The following is a 19836-nucleotide window of genomic DNA, read 5'->3' on the forward strand; positions in this document are numbered from 1 at the left end:
ACTCAGAAATTCGCCTGCCTCTGCCTCCCAAGTGCTGGGATTAAAGATGTGTGCCACCACCCCCGGCTGTACCCCATTTTTTTAAATTGGATTATTTGGACTGAAATCTTGAGAAATGGTGGAACTTTTGAGACCCTGAAGCTGTGGAAGCCGATTAAATGCACTGAGAGATTGTCTTAGTTAGGGTTACTATTGGTATAACGAAACAGTATGGCCAAAAGCCACTTGGCGAGGAAAGGGTTTATTAGCCTCATCACTGCTCATCATTGGAGGAAGTCAGAACAGGAACTCAAACAGCACAGGAACCTGTAGGCAGGAGCTGATGCAGAGGCCGTGGAAGGGGTTACTTCTCATGGCTTACTCAACCTAATTTCTTACAGAACCCAGGAGCATCAACCTAGGATGGCCCTCCCCACACTGGCCCTCCCACATCAGTCACTAACTAAGAAATGCCCGATAGCCTGATCTTATGGAATCATTTTTAAAATTGAGTTACCTCCTCCTCTCATGTCAAGTTTATAGGAAACTGGTCTACACAGGGATAGTGTTTTCAAGGACCAGGACTGAAATGTTTTGCTTTAAATATGAAATATCTCCAATAGTCTTATGTGTTGAAGAATTTTTCTCCAGCTTTTGGCACTTTTGGGGGATGTGATAGAAACTTTAAGGGATAGACTCTACCTAGAGGAAGTAGGCCATGGCCTTGAAAGTTATATCTTTGGTCTGATCCATTCTCTCTGCTTCTGTGCTGCGTCCAGAACACTAACTTCTGGAATCATGGGCCAAACAGATCTTTGCTCCTGTATGTTGTCCTCTTAAGTTTATGGTTATCCTATTATCAACATGTTGAATTATGTTTCTGAAAAAAAAAAGAATTATGTTTCTGTGTCTCTCTTCATTTGCTCTCCATTTGTTGCTACTAATTTTTTTGAATTTATTTATTGTATATATGTGAGTTCATTGGTCCTGTCTTCAGACAAACTAGAAGAGGGAACCAGATCTTATTATAGATGCTTATGAGCCACCATGTGGTTGCTGGGAATTGAACTCAAGACCTCTGGAAGAGCAGTCAGTGCTCTTAACCGCTGAGCCATCTCTCCAGCCCTACTTTGTTGTTGTTGTTTTTTGTTAATTAATTAATTTTATGTATATGAGTACACTGTAGCTATCTTCAGACATACCAGAAGAGGGTATCAGGTCCTATTACAGATGTTTGTGAGCCATTATGTGGTTGCTGGGAATGAACTCAGAAACTCTGGAAGAGCAGCCAGTGCTTTTAACCTCTGAGCCATCTCTCCAGCCCCCTCGAGGCTACTATCAACGCTTGGGAATCTTAGGTCACAACATAGAAATCAATGCTTCTGTTGTGTTTGGAACACGGCTTGTTGAACTTTAGGATCTCTTTGGTGACCATGGCCAGAATGTTGTGACACTCTACATGTTCCAGGTCCATCGTGTCACTTTGGGACATGTCCTAATGACGCCTTTCCTATGTTTTAGATCTCTAGTCATTTTCCCCTGAGCTATCCTTTTTGTTACAAAAGTGGCAGGCTGTGCTGGGAAGCTGCAGGCTGCAGGTGGACAGCTGGGGAGAAGTGTTGGCTCCTATTCACTTGCTGGCTCAGCTCATGAGTGGCTAATGTTGCGACTGCTCTGGGATCTGGCTTTCCTGGTGCCAGGAGAGAAAAGTGGAAGGAAATGGAGAGTGTGGGGGATTCATGTCTCCTTTAGGGGTGTTTAGATGATGGTCTCTGGGAACTTCATATTTCTCCCAACCTTTTGTGTTGTTTCTCTTTGGCCATTAAAGTTTTATTATTTTTATGTGTATGTGTGTATACTTGTATGAGTTCATGTATACCACATGTGTACAGATGCCTGCAGAGGACAGAGAGGGAGATCTGATCCTCTGGAACTGGAGTTACACGTGATTATAAGTTGCCACATGGGTGCTGGGAACTAGATCTTAGAGCAGTATATTAACCACTAACCATCTCTTCTGCCTGGCTTTTATCCACTTTGAGGTGAGTTTTATTCTGACGTGAGATAATGGGCTACTTTTGTTCTTCTGCGTGTGGAAATCCACATTTCAGTACCACCAATTAAGCAGACCATTCTCCCCCATTTGTGTGTCCCTGATACTTGCTGACAATCCATTGACAATCACTAGTTGAATTTACTTCTAGGCTTTCTGTTGGTCCACTGGTTAATATGCCTGTTTTGATGGCAGCACTGTGCATTTTGACCACATGAGTTTTCAAATATATATTACAATGGAGGAAGGCTATGGTTTTATATTTGCTCTTTTTGTACAAGATTGCTTTAGCCATTTGGCTTCTGCCTTGGTTCCATACAAATTTTAGAATTGTTTTTTTCTGTTTCTGAGAAAAAATACTGGAACTTTGGTAACAACTGCAGTAAGTCTGTAGATCTCTGTGGGGCGTGGCAATATTTTAGCCTTTTCACCGCACAGGCTGTCTTTCCACTTAACTGCGTCCTCACATGTTGTTTGAGAAGCATTAAACAGTTTTCAGTGTCAAGGTCTTTCATATCCTTGGTTACTAGTAAACATTCTATTTAATTTTTGGTGCCATTAAAATGGGTGGTTTCCTTAATTTATTTACCAATACTTTGTTGTTTTAATTTTGGTATATTGTTTTGTAGCCTGTGACTTTACTAATTTTTTTCTTGAACAAATTTTGGTGCATTATAAACTCAGGGTATGTGTGTGTACGTTGTGGGGGACTGAACCCAGAGCCTGTGCATGAGAAACACACACTCTACCACTCAGTTACTTTTCTAGCCCTCATACTAGGAATGTGATTGGTAGCCTCGACCCACAGGATTCTTTGCCTAATGTTTACATTTTACCTCTCCAATCTTCTCTGCCTTTTATGTAAATTAAGAATCAACACGTGAATTAGATGCTTGGTCTCTCTCTGTGTCTCTGTCTCTTGTCTTTGTCTCTGTGTTTCTCTGTCTGTGTCTGTCTGACTTTCGTGTAGCCTACACTGACCTTGGATTTCTCAATCTTCACTACCTCCCATTCCTGTATTCTTGGTGTGTGCCAAAAACTGTACCCAGAAGCGTGGCTTCTTGCATTTTACATAAATATTTTTGCATCTCATCAGTTCCTTTTTTCGGTCTCACCTGCAATCAGATACACTTTAGAGAGTGCAAGCCCTGTGTTATCTCTTGCATAATTGCCCCACCCACTGTCTGAAGCGCTGGTATTCTAGTTTATACCATTATTTGAATCTCTGGTAATTTTCAGCTATGCTATTTTTACTTTTCTCTTCATCCAGTTTCACTCATACAGGAAACACCAATACCGTTCCTACCACAGGCATTAGCGCTTATCAGAGGTATCAACATCTCTCCCATAACACCTCAAATTAACCAGTAACAGAGCACACTTATTTTGATTAGTCACAAAACACCGATCCATTTGGCTTTGGTGGGTAAATTTGACTTTCTTTTGTGGACTGGCTTTAGAAAAGCTTCCTTCCTCTACTCCCCAGAGAAAGATGCACAGGTTTTCGCACCCTCAGTAAACTGGGTGAGGCATAACGTGTTCATACTGGATTGAGGTAGCAAGTGGCTTACAAATGAACAACTTTCACTATTCCTCCCCGCTCCCCCCACCCTTTTAGTGCTTTAATGTACTCCACGACTTGAAGACTATACTCATATTTGTTAACTTTCATTGCTTCTATCTTGAAACCCTATTAGCTGTTATCACTTGGTGTATTTAAAAGTTCTCAGGACCTTAATTTCCTGGGGAGCTATGAAAGTGGCCCAGTTCAAAACCGGGTTTCCACAAAGAGAACTCTTTCTTGCATTTCTCAAGAAGCAATCTAAGAAGGCGACAGAAGAGCACTTGTCCAAGGTGTTCCTCTACCCTGATGTGGCAAGACCCCACCCCCCACCCCACCCCGACTCCTTGGGGTCACAGTCGGGCGGGGGAAGCTGTGGGCAGGCCTGACCTCAGTCGGAATTCCCCTGGGTGATACTTTCATCCCGCCCCACGCCCACAGCTCTCCCTCTTAGAGCCACTGCGCCCGCCCACGCGGTGATGTCATCACCCGGGTGTCGGGCGCGCGCGGCCGGTCCGCCCACGGAACCCGGGCGCGCTCTGTGCCAGAATCGAGCACCTGGGGTGGCCGCCGGAGGCCGTGGGCATGCGCGCTGCTGCGGGGAGGCTCCTGCGCTCGCAAGCGGAGATCCGGTTCTCCTGGTTGGAACCCGAGGCAGGCTGTGTGGGCTGTGGGGGAGTAAGGATAGAGGATGAGGAGGGTTTGCTCCAGAGATGGGGAGGAGCCAGTGCAATTCTGCTTTGGGCGTGCACTGAAAGTTGGACTCATCTGCAGAATCGAAAAGCCTAGGCAAAGTGAGATGTGTTTAATCCTAACCTAGGAGCACCTTTAGCATACACGCCCAGAGCCTGAGGCCAGAGTCACTAAGTACAAAGCACCTGGGTGCCAGGCACCCAGGGAAGGCTTTCTTTGTTACTATTTTTTCCACTCCACTGCAACCACCAATAATTCTGTGGTGCAGGTATAATTGGGTTCCTAATTAACTTGCCTACACGTCACACTGAAAAGACGGAGTTGGAGTTGAGGTTTCTACGAGGTTGGTCTGATAACGAAGTTCAAAGTTGCCCAGCAGACACTTGAAGTCAAGACTGTGTTAAGATAAGACCATGAACATATTCTGAAGATACACGGCAAGTTGTGAAGTTTGGACTTTAAAGAAGGGGGCTGGGCTGTACGAGTAGGGTGGCCATCAAGGGAAAGGGGTTCCAGGAAGATTTTGATGGAATTTGGTAAGAGAAGCGCCAGGCAGGAAGCTCTAGGTTACCAGGGAAAGGAAAGGGAACCTGGGAACAGGATGTGATTATCACCCTCTGGAGCCTTGTGTTTATGTGTATACTTTGCAAGTGTAATTCTGTATCTAATTCTACCGATGGAACTTTTTTTTTTTTTTTCCAAAGTAATGGACTTGCTCTTGCCTGTTACCTAGGCCTATGCTATGATGCACCGGAACACTGTTCCCCTCTGAGTTAACAGTGTGCACTACGGCTGCTCAGCCAGAAACATTGGTACCCATAAAACAGATCTATAAGATAGAGGGTTTATTCTAGCCCGTGTCCATCTGAGAGAGGCCTCTATGGTGAATGCTGGTTCCTTACCTGTGGCCCCACTAGAGAGAAATAAACATTTATGACTCCAAATCCACTATTGTGTCTCAGTGCCTGCGCCCTGTCTTTGAAAGAAATCGTATGCCATCTTTGTTTAAAGAAACTCCGGCCCAGTGGATTGCTAGTTTTTCCTGGTTTTATTCCTGGTTATATTGCTGTAACACAGTTTGCACTGCCCACGTTATAAGGTAATAGACAAAAAATTTTATCTCCTGTCCAAGATGGTAAAGTTCCCTAGGAAAGGACTGTTAGCAGTATTATAGCTTCAAGTTCTGACTTGACATTTTCAAGTGTTTCTTAGTTTGCTGAATATAATACTCCACCGTATAATACTCTGTTCGGCATATATTAGATGTTCAGTAAATACTGATGAATTAAATGGTGCCTCCTGTAGAGTAGGAAAGGAATTTGTTTACTTCCTGGTTATCCGGTGCCTAGCAGTACTGTCTACTCAGCAAACACAAGACTTCACTGTCTTTCAGCAGGCAAAATAGAATCTTACTATTGCCCAGAAAGGAACGGCCCTATCCTCCAACATAATGCCTCTAAGAAGCATGTCAAGAAATAATTGTGGTCGATTAGCCTCGTTATCATTGCTGATTCTTTTCTGCAGTGTGTCTCTTCCTCTTCCACTATCCGATGTTCTTTTGGTCAAGTTTCCTGAGGAATTGTCTTGGAGGCTAATTTGACTTCTTGACTTCTGGAACAAACTCAACTGCAAGCCAACAGCAAAACCCAACAGTAGCCAGCCCTAGGTTTTTTAACAATCCTAGCTTCGAGATCTTAAATATGTGTGTGTGTTCAACACCTCCTTTTACATTTCAAAGGTTTTTCTGAAGAAATGCTTTGATATGGGTCTCTGAGGTATGTAGCTTGCGTTTGAGCGCCACTCACCTGGGTCACATCCTGAGGCTCCCCACCACAATTGATACAAAATAAAAAGCAGCAAGCAACAATAACAACATAATCCCACTGCAATGGTAGCACTCACTTGAAGAAACAGATTCTGCTCCTTTCCCCGGTTTAGATCAATTGGATCTGGAGCAGAATTGCAAGAGAAGGCACAAAACTCTGCTTCATTGCAGAGAAGCAAAATGGTCAAGTCTATGTTGTAGTTGTGGCAACCTGTTCAGCTGGCAGAGTCTATAGAAGTGGTGGGTTGGGAGATGAGTGGCAGTGACTGCCTGCAATGTCAGCACGGAGAATAGTAAGAAGCTAGAGCACATTATTCGACCATTTTCATTCAGTAGTTGATAAAGCGCGCCATGTCCATGTATTAACTATGGGCCGGTGGGTTGGTTAAGGTTGGATTTCGTCACTTGTTAAAATGGCGATGAGAAGGATGAGTTATACTATGCCGCTGTAAATTGCTTAGAGAAATTCCTAGCACTCTGGCACAAGGTAAGCGCTTTGCCAAATGTTTGTCAAGTAAACACAACGCTAGGCTGGGTTCCCCTCCGCTTCTACAAAGCTGGCAACCGGTAACCCCCACCAACATCCAAGTTAGGGGAGACCGCTGTTTCCCACGGCAAGGTTTTTTTTCTGACCCACGGGGTTAAAGCACTCAGAGGATCTGTGACGTCGACACGCTTTCTCCAGGTTTCCAGGCTGCCCATCATCCGATCACAGCGTGGGCGAGACACACTCTTTCCTCCCGCTCAGCTTCTCGGGCTCCTGAAGCGCAGCCTGGGCGGCTGTCCCACGCCCCGCCTATCGGTCTGGGGAACGCCCCTAGGGGCGGGGGCCCACGACCACGCACGCGCAGTGCCGCCACGTCGCGCCTGCGCCGTGGCGGGGCTGAGGGAGGCGGGGGATTGGTATGAGAGCGAGTGTGTGAGGGGAGGGAGGTGGCCCGGCCGAGCGTGGTACTACGGCGGGCGCGGGCCGGAGGGGGCGGGGGGATGCGCCGCGGCGGCGGCGCGGGCGCTGGGCTGGGGCTTGGCCGCGCCAGAGCAGCGGATCCCGGTGTCGCCGCGGCAGCTGCGCGGGTGTCGCGCCGGGTCGGAAGACGCCGTTCCACTGCGCTCCCCCACTTTTTTTTTTTTTTTTTAAATAACCGGAACCAATGAACGCGGCGGCGAGCCGAGCTCCGCGGGCCGCCGGTGAAGGGAGCGGGTTAGCACCCGGCGGGAGTCCGCTTTTGAGGCGGCGGGGCCCCGGGCAGCTGGCGGCGAGCGAGTGGCCGGCGGCTCCAGTGAGCGCTCCTCCCGCCGCGGCACCCGGCCGGGCCTCGGGCCGCCCTCTCCGGCGACGCTGGGCAGCAATGCTGCTCTTCGGGTTGTTGGTGGCCGGCGTGGCGGACGGATGCGACCTGGTGCCCCGGCACCTCCGCGGGCGGCGCGCGTCGGGATCGGCCGGAGCGGCTGCGTCTCCTTCGGCTGCGGCTGCGGGCGAGCGCCAGGCGCTGCTGACAGGTGAGGCCCGCGCGGGCGACGGGCAGACTTGGCGGGACTCCCGGCAGGACCCCATCCCCCGAGAGGGCGCCTCGCGGTTGCCTTGGCGCCGGCCGTCGCACTTCGGACGCCTTCTTAGTCCACCGACTGGCGCCTCCACTGTGGATTCTTCGCCCCCAGTGGGCTCCTGCGAGCTTACCAGCTGAGCAATGCAGTGGTTTCTCTTTCATGCTTGCCGAAGGGACCAGTGGGGTCTGTAGGGGACTGGGCTCATTTCCCCTCTTCCCAAAGCCGCCGGAGAAAGTAGGCGGCGGCGGCAGCAGCAGTAGCAGCAGCAGCAATGCGGTACGGAGTTGGCCCCTGCTGCCTTTGCAAAGGCGACTGGCAGCTTCTTACCGATCGAGAGCCGGGCTGAGCGCCCTGTCCCAGGGGAAGCTGCTGAAGAGATTCTTTGAGAGCCACAGCACCTAAGTGGCACTAGTGGTTCCGTGTTAGTATGAAGAAACGACCAAGTCTGGTGTGTTTTTGTGGGGGTAAGAGGCCGCTTTCAGGGATGGAAAGTGTATGCTGTTTGAGAGCATCACTGGGTGACAAAAGGTGCAGAAAGCGCAGCAGGTAACCAGAAACACACCTAAAATTTACCAAGTGCAGGCAGGATATTTGTGACGTGAATTTGGGCAGCATAGTTCTGATGGAGTGCACCAGTATCTTTTTAAACACAGAACGTTCTAGCACTTACTGAAAACTTGCAAATATGTTTGGTAAGGTTAAGGAGAAAATTGTATGCTTTTAAAGAAACCTTCATTGTCTTATATAACTGATCTGGTGTGGTTTAAGCAGTGATGTAAAGGTCCTGAAATGATTTCCTGGGGCAAAGTGGTGGAGCTAGAGTAACTTATTTTTCTTCCTGCTGTGTTTATTTTTAAGGTAGATCTTTAGGTTTTCTGGAAGAACAGCAGGATTAAAGAGGAATAAGATGATTCACTGTTCATTTAACTGCAGTGGTAGCCCAACAGGCATCTGGGAGTCACTAACAGCTGCTCGGGAAAGTGTTCAGGAGTCTTTAGATCAGAGCAGCTTTCCTCTGAGTTCTGTGACAGGCTATTTCCTGTTGCAGAGAGAAGAAGGATGTTGGTAAGCGTTGTCAGGCACTTTGAGAGTTGGAGGGTATAGAGCATAATGATCAGCGTACTCAAGGTGCTTAAAAAACTTACCAGATCCTGGTCAGTTGAACCAGGCAAGTCATCACTGGCTGCCTTGGATAAAGGATTATAGAATGATCTTTAGGGCCGTAGTATGTAGGGAGGGATATATTGGGTGGTTTCATGCTCAAGTAGTTATTTTCTAATAAAAATATGACAAGTGTGGAAGGGAACAGTGATAAACTAGTTAAATAGGAGTGTAGGTTGAGGATTTATTGTCTTCCCTAGAAGTGGAACGTTGGCTTCTAAGTGGTACAGTAGTGTGGGTTCCCCCCCCCCTTGGCAGAAATGTTTGATTAGATAATTACATAATGCCTTAACAAATGTGATTGACAGAAAGGCAAGTGATCTAGAACTTTGGTGTTTATTGACTCTTCTATCAAGTATGTTATACTGAGAACATCAAGAAATCAGTGCAGATGGACTTTTAATAAGCTGTAACCCTTTTAATTTTCTCTGTAGTTATTTATGGCACAGCTGAAAAGACACAGTGATTTTTAGTGGGTAAAATCATCACACAAAGTGAAGTTGTGCTGTAGTGCTTTTCAGTAAATTTGCTGAAATGTTTCTGTTTATAAATGATCTTGTTTTTTTCCTTATGTTCAAATATTAATTTTAAAACATTAAACATTTTCACTTAAAGTTTCAGATTTTATAACTGCTTAGTACCTGAGTTGAATAATAGAATTTTAATATGTTTATGAGTATATAGTCAGCAGGGCTGGTGTTTAGAGAAATGTCGATTGAAAAATCACTTGTGAAATTAGAATGTGTTGAAAAATGCTTTGAATTGTATGGCCTCTGTAGGGCCCTTTCTCATTTAATAGTTTTTGTGGGTCGTTCTCTTTTATTGCTCCATTTGTTTTATTAAACCTGGGACATAAATGGATGGGGATACTTCACACTTCAGGAAGTGGAGTCACAGGCAAACCCTGTCACATTCCAGACAGTGTTAATGGAGAGATGCAGACATGAACATATGAGAGAACTACATTTTATGTGGATTTTGCAAGCTGAAAACTCGTGAAAGAACTGTGAGAGATTTTTTTCTGTGGTTCCCTGTGAAAGTGGTTGTCTCACTGTTGATATGTTGAATAGTTTCATGAACTGACAGCTACCCCACTCTCTGTTTTCCTCTCCAGATTAGTATTTTTAATACTTAACTGTTAGGAGCTTCTGAGACATTCGCTTTTTATTAAAACAGTCTAGAGCACACCTTTTCATTGAAGCTTACTTCCCAAGGGTCTTATGTTGTCTTTAAGTCTGGCTTGTTCTTAGTTTTGAACAATAACAAAAAAAGTATTCTTGCAGAGATAGGCAATGATACCATCAAAATCAATAGATCCATTGTCTTACATGTCATAGTAATATAGAACCAATATTTATAATATTACATAGTAAAACATTTAAATTGTATATGTGCATATGCATGTATATATTTTTAGTTAAAAAAGTAATTCACATGATTGAAACTTAATTCAGATTAAGGATTGATGGCTGGAAGTGGACAGAGTATATTCTAAATCAGTACTTTTGAAAACCTTTTTTGTTTAATATATACAGCATCAATGGATTGGCCAAGGGGGGAGTGGTTGAGCTCATCAGAATATTGAAATAATTGTTTCTGAGAAATCATGGAAGGGCAGAAGTACGCAAGCTATCACTCTGCCTCTCCACTCTCTTGTCTCTGCATATATATGTATGTGTATGCGCAGAAAGCTCAGGTTGGGAAAATATATAGAATAACAACACTGTTTTTTTTTTTTTTTTTTTTTACACAAATACACACAGCTAATTGGTTCAGAATTTTTAAACAACCAACATTAGCTTTAAAATACTCTATAAGTTTGAATCAATTACAGTAACATTCTTTAGTGCTTATATAAATATTTTATCTTAAGATTTTATCACTTCACCTATTTGGTATATTATAGGAGTATAAAATGAAAAAATTTAAGGTATGCCTTTTAGATGTATTAAAATCTTAATAAACCCCACTATTCTTAGTTCAAAGTATAATAGCATTTTGAAGGGTGCTTTACGCAGAAGTTTTAAACCGCTTATGCCATGGGGCATCCACTAATTTAGTTGGGAATTTTTCGGGTTATCTTTGGAAAAATACTAACCCAAGCTTTTAGTTGTCACTCACCCCACACTCCTAAGACATATTCAGTAGATACTGTCTTAATAATGCCATTTCGAGTGGTTGGCTGGAGTGTGCTGTCCATATGCCACATTGAGTCATGCCAGTGCTGGTGTTTACATTGTGACAGCAGACTCTGTTTTCCAGAACCTTCTTTTCATGCCTTCCTGCTATTTCGTTTTCTTCTGCAGTCTCTGGCTATTGCTGTATTTACCTTTTATTGTCAGTCACAGGACTAAAGAACCTGTTTGCATCTATTTGAGCTTCATCTATTCTGCATGTTTAACCTTATCTGTAAGTTTGTTTAGAAACATCCCATTTCTTGCTAGTCTTTATAAAACTTTCATGAGTCCCACTGGTCACTGTTGATGCTCTCATAGCACAGGAGAACTCAGAAGTGCCAATTGGAAATGAGACTTTAAGATTTAGCTTTCCTTGTTACAAAAAGGATAAACAGAGATAATTGCTGATGTTTAATTTTTGTTTGTGTTAATGCTAATGGTTTTAGGTTAATTTAGACTTATAAACTGTAGCAACCATTTTAGATATTGGGTAGTCATTTTAATAGGATGTGAATATGTTCAGAATCATGCTTGCAGTTATTTATTTATGCATATAATAATTAAGTTATAGCATGATTAAGTGAATGTTAAAATAGCAGCTAATAATAATTAACAAGCCACTTTTGATGTTCATTAGTTTGGACCAAGTTAGGAACTAACTAGGAGATTATTTTTAATTTGCTAAGTTTTATCAACCAAACAATTACTAAATACACGGAAGAGATAGCGAACTAGGAATATGAACTAATAAGAGTAGACCCGGAGTCTGCCTGTGGGGAACTCAGACTACCACAGGTTGGGGAGTAACAGAAACAGTCCCACTAACTACTGTTACTGGGTTCCATGGTGTGCTAACTGCTTCCCATGAATCGCTGTGCAGATGTGAGGCTGAAACTGTCAGAGCATTACTTTCATAGAAGTATTTCATGAGAAAATGGATGCCTTGTGATCTCAGGCACTTGCCCAAGATTTCACGTTATGTGTTGAACTGGGTTTCTTTGATTCCAATGCTTTGCTTTTTTCTAGCTTATATGTTGTATATGTTATACATATGAGCAAGGTAAACCAAATGTTGATTGGCATAATAATGGAGTGCAAAGAGAGAGAGGCTTCTGTAGAATTTGAGGTAGACTTAGGTATGTATACTTTCTGTAGAGGTAAATGAAAGAGCCTTCAGGACAGGCAAATATAAGAATAAGGAGGAAGGTAATTGTCTTCAGAGCTATGCGTAGTGTGTGTGTAGAGGAAATGAGCATCTAAAATTGGATTTCTCAGCTGTGTGCTAGGTCATATGGGAAGCCACCAGAAAAATTTGGTAAAAATATCTTGGCATATTGATTTTGCTGCTTATCTTGGAAAATGAAATGAAAAATATATTTTATAATTGAAAACATAAAATACTAAATGTGTACATACTCTGGAGAATGAAAATTTAATTTTTTTAAGGGCAAATCCTAAGCCATTTTGAATAACTTGAAAGTTTTGTTTATAAACTCTGAGACTTCTGTCTTCAAGAGGGTGAGGAACTGTGATATTTGAGCCTGAGAATGACCTGTGTTTGAGAAAGGGAGTTGTGGGTGGGTGGAAGTAAGCAGACAAAGGTGGGGAGGAGGCAGTTAGCAAGCAGTACAGGAGGCGAGGGCTTGAGGGCTTAGGTTGTTCAGTGGCGCTCTCTGAAAGCAAGTTGTAGAAAGTTGGTTTCTTTCTTAGGTTAGACAGGAGCCTGGCTGTTATCTTTTAATCTCACTTAGAATGACTTAATTAGTACAAGCCTTTAAAAACTCCCAGAAGAAACATGGCATCTTTTTTCCCCTTCAAGTATGCCTATTTATCACTTCAGAATTAAGTATTTGTGTGTATGATTTAGCTTCCGTGATGATTCACAAAATACTTAACAACAAAACATCACGGATACACTGCTGTCTGACGAACCAAAACCCTGATAGCTAAAGACACTGTGTTTACATACAGTCTTTTATTCTGTTTCCTCTATATTAAAGGGGGACTGTCCAGATTTAGCTCATACCATATATTAGCATATATTAGCATGTTCTCTCCTATCTGGAGACCCTGTGTACTCTGTGGAGCAGTCTTCTGAGGATTGGCCTAGTGTTTGTTTCAAAAACACCCTTTGAGTTTCCCGTGTGAGGTTCAAGTCTGGTTTAGACTCTAATACCAAACGTAAGTAGTTTGTTTTTGCTGTCTCCATCTCGCTCTCAGGATCTGTAGGATTTCTTTTGTGCTCAGTGTTTCTTGACACTTTCTAGTCTGACTTCCAGTAAACATTTCCCTTGACTGGTTCCTTTGTTGCCGATTTTAAGGATGGGTCTCTGCTAAATCGCAGTTCTGGATCTTGTGTTGTTCAAGCTGAACATTTCCTCCTCAGAGAACATTACTAGGAAAGTTCTCCTGGGGTAGGGAACCCCAGGCCAATGATTGATTGAACTTTTGGCTTTATTTCATTTGGCCCTTTGTACAGCCATCATGGCTACTATCCCCAGAATACTTTTCTTCTAGCTAGGCTTTGTCAATCATGTAGTTTTTCAGAGAACTAACTTAGATTAAGGTGAAAAGGAGTTGGAGGATGTTAATAGTGAGGATTGAGTGTTCTTTTCTTAAAGACAGTGGTAACTACCTCTACCTAGCCCAGCTTCTCCCACAGGCCCAGGGAACCTCCAGGCCTGACAAGAAGTTTACTGGGATGGGCCTGCTGAGTGTTGCTTGCATGTGAGCTGGCCTTTATGTGCCCTGCAGATCTTGCATGTGAGCTGGTCTTTATGTGCCCTGCAGATCTTGCATGTGAGCTGGTCTTTATGTGCACTGCAGATCTTGATGTGAGCTGGTCTTTATGTGCCCTGCAGATCTTGATGTGAGCTGGTCTTTATGTGCCCTGCAGATCTTGATGTGAGCTGGTCTTTATGTGCCCTGCAGATCTTGCATGTGAGCTGGTCTTTATGTGCCCTGCAGATCTTGCATGTGAGCTGGTCTTTATGTGCCCTGCAGATCTTGATGTGAGCTGGTCTTTATGTGCCATGCAGAGCTTACATGTGAGCTGGTCTTTATGTGCACAGATCTTGATGTGAGCTGGTCTTTATGTGCCATGCAGATCTTGGCCTCTGTGCAACTGTTTAGCCTCCAGTTATTTTCACTTTCTCTGCCTCTCTCTGATCTTGAACTTCCCATTATGTAAGTGAAACACTTCAAAAACTCTTACTGAGTTAAGTGCTTGGTTTTTAGTTTAAAAAATACTAGCAGTGTATCTCCTATTTACATGATTTCTGAGTATTAAACAATCTCATTAAAGAATCTTCAGAGTAAGGACCGTCAGCGATTTGTGTTTGTTAAGTGATTTTTAATGCTTGAATTTTGTTTTCGTTCTTTCTTTGACAGGGTTTTACTGTGCAGCTTTATTGAGTCTGTTTTCATTAGGCTAGTCTTTAAGTCCAAATGCTCTCCTAATCCTGCTTCCACCTCCCGAGTGGGGATACAGGCATGTGGGATGGCCGTGACCGTGCTTGTCCCTTTCGTAACGTTTTATCTGCTATTCAACCTAGTTTACACTTTGCAGACCCATGTTCTCTTTCCTCTACTGTTTCTCTTTTAAAATCACCCAATGCTGGGTCCCAAGATGCTCTTGATTCAACCCTTGATTATTATTCCGTACCAGAAACCATCTGATGTTTTCCATTAAAGGCGTGTGTCCTCACTCTCGTCATCTTGGAGGTCTTCTGCTTCGTCACATGTATTCATTGTATTAGCCTTTGCTACTTTCTTCTTGGTTCTAATTAAAATTTATATTTTGATTTTTAAAATTGTAGTGATAGGCACCCTATAATTTTGGAATTTGCATTTGTGAATTTGCTGTCTGATGTGCATCAGGCTTTAGGTTTGTGAGGATGGGTTTGAGGAAGAACCAAGGGAGATTAAAGGAAAAAGCCAGATGGGTGTTTGCATATAATTTTAAGCACTATTTAACTACTGTCATGTGGTAGCTGTGGCTTGAGGAACTAGTTATATAAAGATGCTTTAGTTTTCCGTAAAAAAAAATTATTCTAGGAACAGTAAACCTGAAACTTGTCTGGAAAATTTTTTGCACAGTATAAAAAGTGTTACTTTTGTAGCTTATCTGTTTACATTGCTATGTTTACTAGAAGTACATTTTATCGGTATCTGTACTTTTCATGTTCTTTTTCAGCATTTTCAGAACAGCCAAGATGTGGAAACAACTTAAATCTTTATCTGTGGATGGATAAAGAAAAGATGACATATATGCATATATACATAGACATAGCCATTGGAAGAAAAAAGTTCTGCTATTTGTGAACCTGGAAAGCATTCTGCTAAATAAAACAACCCAGACACAGAAAGACAAATACTCCATGGTCTCACTTGCATGGAGTCTAAAAATGTCACCCATAGTAGAATGGAGGTTTAGTGGAGTGCTTGAGATTTCATAAGAGACTACATCATAAATAGTCTTATCTCATACTAAAACTAAAGGTGCAGATGTGAGATAATTGGTACATTGACCAGCCTGATAATGATGAGTGTTTCACAGTTACAGCTTTATCAAACCAAACAGTACACCTAAAATAGCTATATATCCTTCAGTTGTCAAGCGTACCTCATTAAAAATCTTAAAAAGTGTAGTATTTAATAGAATTATTTTTATTTTTTGTTGGTGTGCATTTCCACCCCAGTTTTGGAAGCTGGGATCTAACCAGGATCTTGCCATTGCTAGGCAAGCTCATTACCAAGGAGCTACACTTCTAGTCCCCTTTGCAGTGAGATGTGATGTAAGCAAACACAAGCTTCAGTGGTTTACTGAGCATCAGATTTCAGTGAGAGATTTTGCCTTTCAAGATCAGGAAGATACCCTGCCCTGAAGTCTGTTAGTGCTGTACCTACTTAAAGACTGATGATACAGTGTGATAAAGGAACGAGGATAGGCTGTTTCCTGAGTTAAGTAGATGTTCTGTTTCCCAGAGTGGAGTAGAGCATGTGAGTTGGGTGGATAGGAGAGGGCACACAGTATGAGAGGAGGAAGCTGAGGAAGCAGACATTGGCCCATGAGAATGCAAGATGTGACTGTGTATGACAGATGTCCAGATGATGTGACAATCAGTGCTGAGCCTGTGGACTCTGCCCCAACATTCATATTTAGACACGGAGCTCAGATTTTTGGCAGCAGTTTTGCATGTCTTATCTATCTCATTTAACACTCACAGCATCCTTGGGAGAGTCATATTGCTCTTTCCCATAGGAAATGTTACATATAATGGGAATCTATTATCTAACTTAAAGTCTTCCAGTGCCAAGGATCTTTAGGTTAAAGTAGAGAGTATAATTGCAGTTAAATCAGGGGATGAGGCTGGAGAAGCAACAGAATTAGGTATTCTAAGTAGCGTGAAAGTGGATCTTTATTGTCCACTGGCCTTTGAACTACATCTTCATTTTGTTAATAATCAAATTTTTCTGTGAAATATTCTGAAGTTTTAAAGGTTGTTCTCATCTACTATACAGATTATAAAGCTCCGTGATATATCTGCAGTGTGCTGTAAAAAGTCAGTGTCCTCAGAAGATGAGAGTTCCTGCTTGGGTTTTGTTTTTGTGAATATTCCTATAGGATGGAATGTGGTTTTAAGACTAATAGAACTTCTATGGGAGTATAAGTTTGTTCTTCTTTTGTAGAATGTGATTTGTCTGTAGAGCATAGCAGGTTTTTATTAGTTTGAATCACTGTCTGAGAGTGGATTATAATTACAGGTAAGAGACTTAACTTGTTGGGGTCTACATTTTCATTTATTTAGAATATATTTTGAAGAACTAATGACTTAACATTATACAAAAAAGGCCTAACCTAGCACCTGGCAAGTGTAAGTACTCAGTTATTGCCAATGCCCTCCCCCTTTGCCTGTAGATACAGACCCAGGATCATGATAGAAATTAGCATTGTGCTTTCTGTTCTTTTTATGTTTCTACCTGTCCTGAGGAGTAGACACCTGACCTTGCATACTACTACACAAGTACATTCCCAGCCCTTTCTGTGACATTAAAAATAAACAACCATGAGGTGGGGATAATAGCTCATTCTATAAGGAAGTTACTTGTGAGCAGGCATTCTGTCATCAGAACTGGTGGAATCGATTGCTGTGGTGGCATGTACTTGCTGTCCTAGCACCAGGAGAGACTGGTGAGGATCCCTGGGTAGCTGGCCTACCAGCCTAGGCTACTTAGTAAGCACTAGTTCATTGAAAGAGGCTATCTCAAAAAAGCAGGTAGACGGAGACTGTGGATTAACCTCTGACCTACAGGCATGTACACATGCATCTGAACACACACACACACACACACACACACACACACACACACACACACACACACCACACACACACACACACCACACACACACAGTAAATGACAGTATCATTGAAGACACTTGTGTGATCTAACTAACCAGATCATTAATGCTCTGAGGATGACAGAGCCTGGGTAGCGTTAAGGCATTCAGAGTTACAGCATGGGTCAGGGAGGAGCTGAGGACCTCATAGCAGATGATGGCTGGGAGGGACAGCATCTTTTATTGGGGTGCCCCTGCAACAATGGATGCCCATGAGAATGTGGGCCGCACTAATTGAATGCTGTGGGATATTAAAAAAATACTATAATGAAGAAAGCATGAAGTTGGGAAAAGTATTGGGAAGGTGGAGAAAATGATCATAATGTATATGTATAAGTATAGATGTGTGAAATTATTAAAAAAGTTGCAAGATTATAGAAAAATTAAACTAATTATATAGCCAGTAAAATCACAAGGTACTGGGATATTTTTAAGAAATTAGTCGACTCTCTAGCTAAGTTATTTTGTATCTATTTTGTTTTATTGTTTGTGGTGCCAAGGCTTGAACCACTGACCTTGCGCATGGTAAACATCCACTCTACCACTGAGCTACACCCCCAGTTTATCTTTGTTATTTAATCTAACCAAAAGACTTTCCAATATTTTGTAGTTGTAATGTTAGCAACAAAACCTCTAATTTCTGAGCTTAGAAGTTTATTATAGAAAATTTTAAAAATAGGGAAAACAAACTAGAAAACACATTTACTTTATTAACTGGCAGTCACTCTTCAGGTATTTTTTTTTACCACTTAAAATGTGTATTTTTATATGTATTTACTAATAACCTCAGGATTATTTAGAAAAAAAAAATTTTGGAGTTGGAGATTGGTCCCAAGGGCCTTTCCAGGCTAAGCGTGTACTCAAGAGTACTTTTAAATGTGGAGTTAGTGGATACTTGGGTGTCAGATGTATTATAGGCTTATGGAAGTATTGGGAGCACTGGTGTATTCAGTTATAAGGCTCATGTGCTCTTAGAGCTTATATTACTATTTAAATTGGGAAGATAATTAATATCTTAAAATTATGAGACATACTTGTTAAGAACAAAAGAAAATACATGAAATAGAGACTAGTGTGGCTGAGGTGTCATGGGACACCTGCTAACTTTAGGAGGGTATGCTAATCAGAGAAGCTTCTAAGAAATTCATATTAAATTAATAAAACATTTATATTCCCCCTCCCCCCCGCATGTTTGTGGTTGCTTCCTTCCACCTCCAGTGCAGGGATTGAACTGAGTTGACAGGCTTGGCAGCAAGCAATCACTGGCTGGAAAGTCATATTTTTAGTACAATAAATTTGCATTTATTTTTAAAAATATTTTTGGTGTGTGCATGGGTGTGCGCGTGTGTCTGTGTGTGTGTGTGTGTGCTTGTATGCACGTGTGCTTGCGCTTGTCAGCTGTAGTGAGGGGACTAAACACAAGCTCTTTGCAAAGTTTGTGCTCTTAACTGCTTATTTATCTTCACAGCTCTCTGAAGTTTATATATATTCATTTTGTTTTGTTTCATTTTATTTTTTAGAGACAGGTTCTCACTATATAACTCTGGCCATCCTGCAGTTCACTATATAGAGACTAGGCTGGCCTCAAATTCACGGTGATTTCCCAGATCTGGAGTACAGGGTTTAAAGGCCTGCACCACTGTACATGGTTTAAGGCCTTGTTGTTTGTTTTTTCAAGACAGATTCTCACTATGTAACTCCGACTGTCATGTAACTCGGTAAATGAGGCTGGCCTTGTACTCACAGAGATCCACCTGCCTCTGCAACTTGAGTGCTGGGATGAGTTCACCACTACCACCTATCCTAAGGTCATGTTTTTAGTGATAGTAATTGAAGGGAGCGAACATTCCACATTAGAGGTATTAATAGAGATTAGCTAGAGATCCCAAGGCAAGAAAGAATTTGAATTACTTGATTTAAATGTCTCATTCTAGGTTAGAGAGATGGTTTAGTCAGTAAAGAGGACATGTGTAAAACCAGGGCATGAAACATGAGTGTAATTCCAGATCTGGGGAGGGACGGAGGGAGGGACGGAGGGACGGAGGGAGGGAGGGAGAGAGAGAGAGATGCTTTGTCTGAGCATATTTAGAGGGGGAAGATCAGCATGAGATCTGGCTGCTGAAGAGAGTGGGGCCAGATGGTACAGAACCTTCTAGATCTTTCCCTATGTTTGAACTTTTTCAGAGGATAATGGGAAGGATCGAAACATCTTAAAGAGGGAAATGAAAGAATAGGACTAATTTTTGTTGTCTATTCTGCATAATTTTTTCAGGCTATGATAGAAAATACATAAAACAAAACTATTTTTAAGTGTATGTTTTTAGTGTTAGATCTTTTAAAATTGTTGATTACTAGAACTTTTGTTTTATGTTATAAAACTGAAACTCTAGCTGTTAATTCTGTTTCTCCAACTGCTGGTAATTGCCATTTAAATGCTTT

At 42.3% G+C, this 19836-nt stretch overlaps 1 protein-coding gene across 3 annotated transcripts in view; it reads left to right on the forward strand.

The window, feature by feature from the left end:
- Window positions 1-19836, forward strand: part of Stim2 (stromal interaction molecule 2) — a 151479-nt gene that overhangs the window by 14498 nt on the left and 117145 nt on the right. Inside the window, exon 1 of one of the 3 annotated variants that reach the window (XM_021210818.1) lies at window positions 7105-7611. The exons of 1 other annotated variant lie outside the window; for it this stretch is intronic. In XM_021210818.1, the coding sequence (XP_021066477.1) occupies window positions 7263-7611 (349 nt within the window). In that variant the 5' untranslated portion in view covers window positions 7105-7262. Of the gene's footprint in view, window positions 1-7104; window positions 7612-7811; window positions 8124-19836 lie in introns of those variants that run through there. One more of the 3 variants, XM_029545103.1, reaches the window with a different exon arrangement.

The sequence above is a fragment of the Mus pahari genome, chromosome 13 (assembly GCF_900095145.1).
Source record: "Mus pahari chromosome 13, PAHARI_EIJ_v1.1, whole genome shotgun sequence".
NCBI classification, from domain to species: domain Eukaryota; kingdom Metazoa; phylum Chordata; class Mammalia; order Rodentia; family Muridae; genus Mus; species Mus pahari.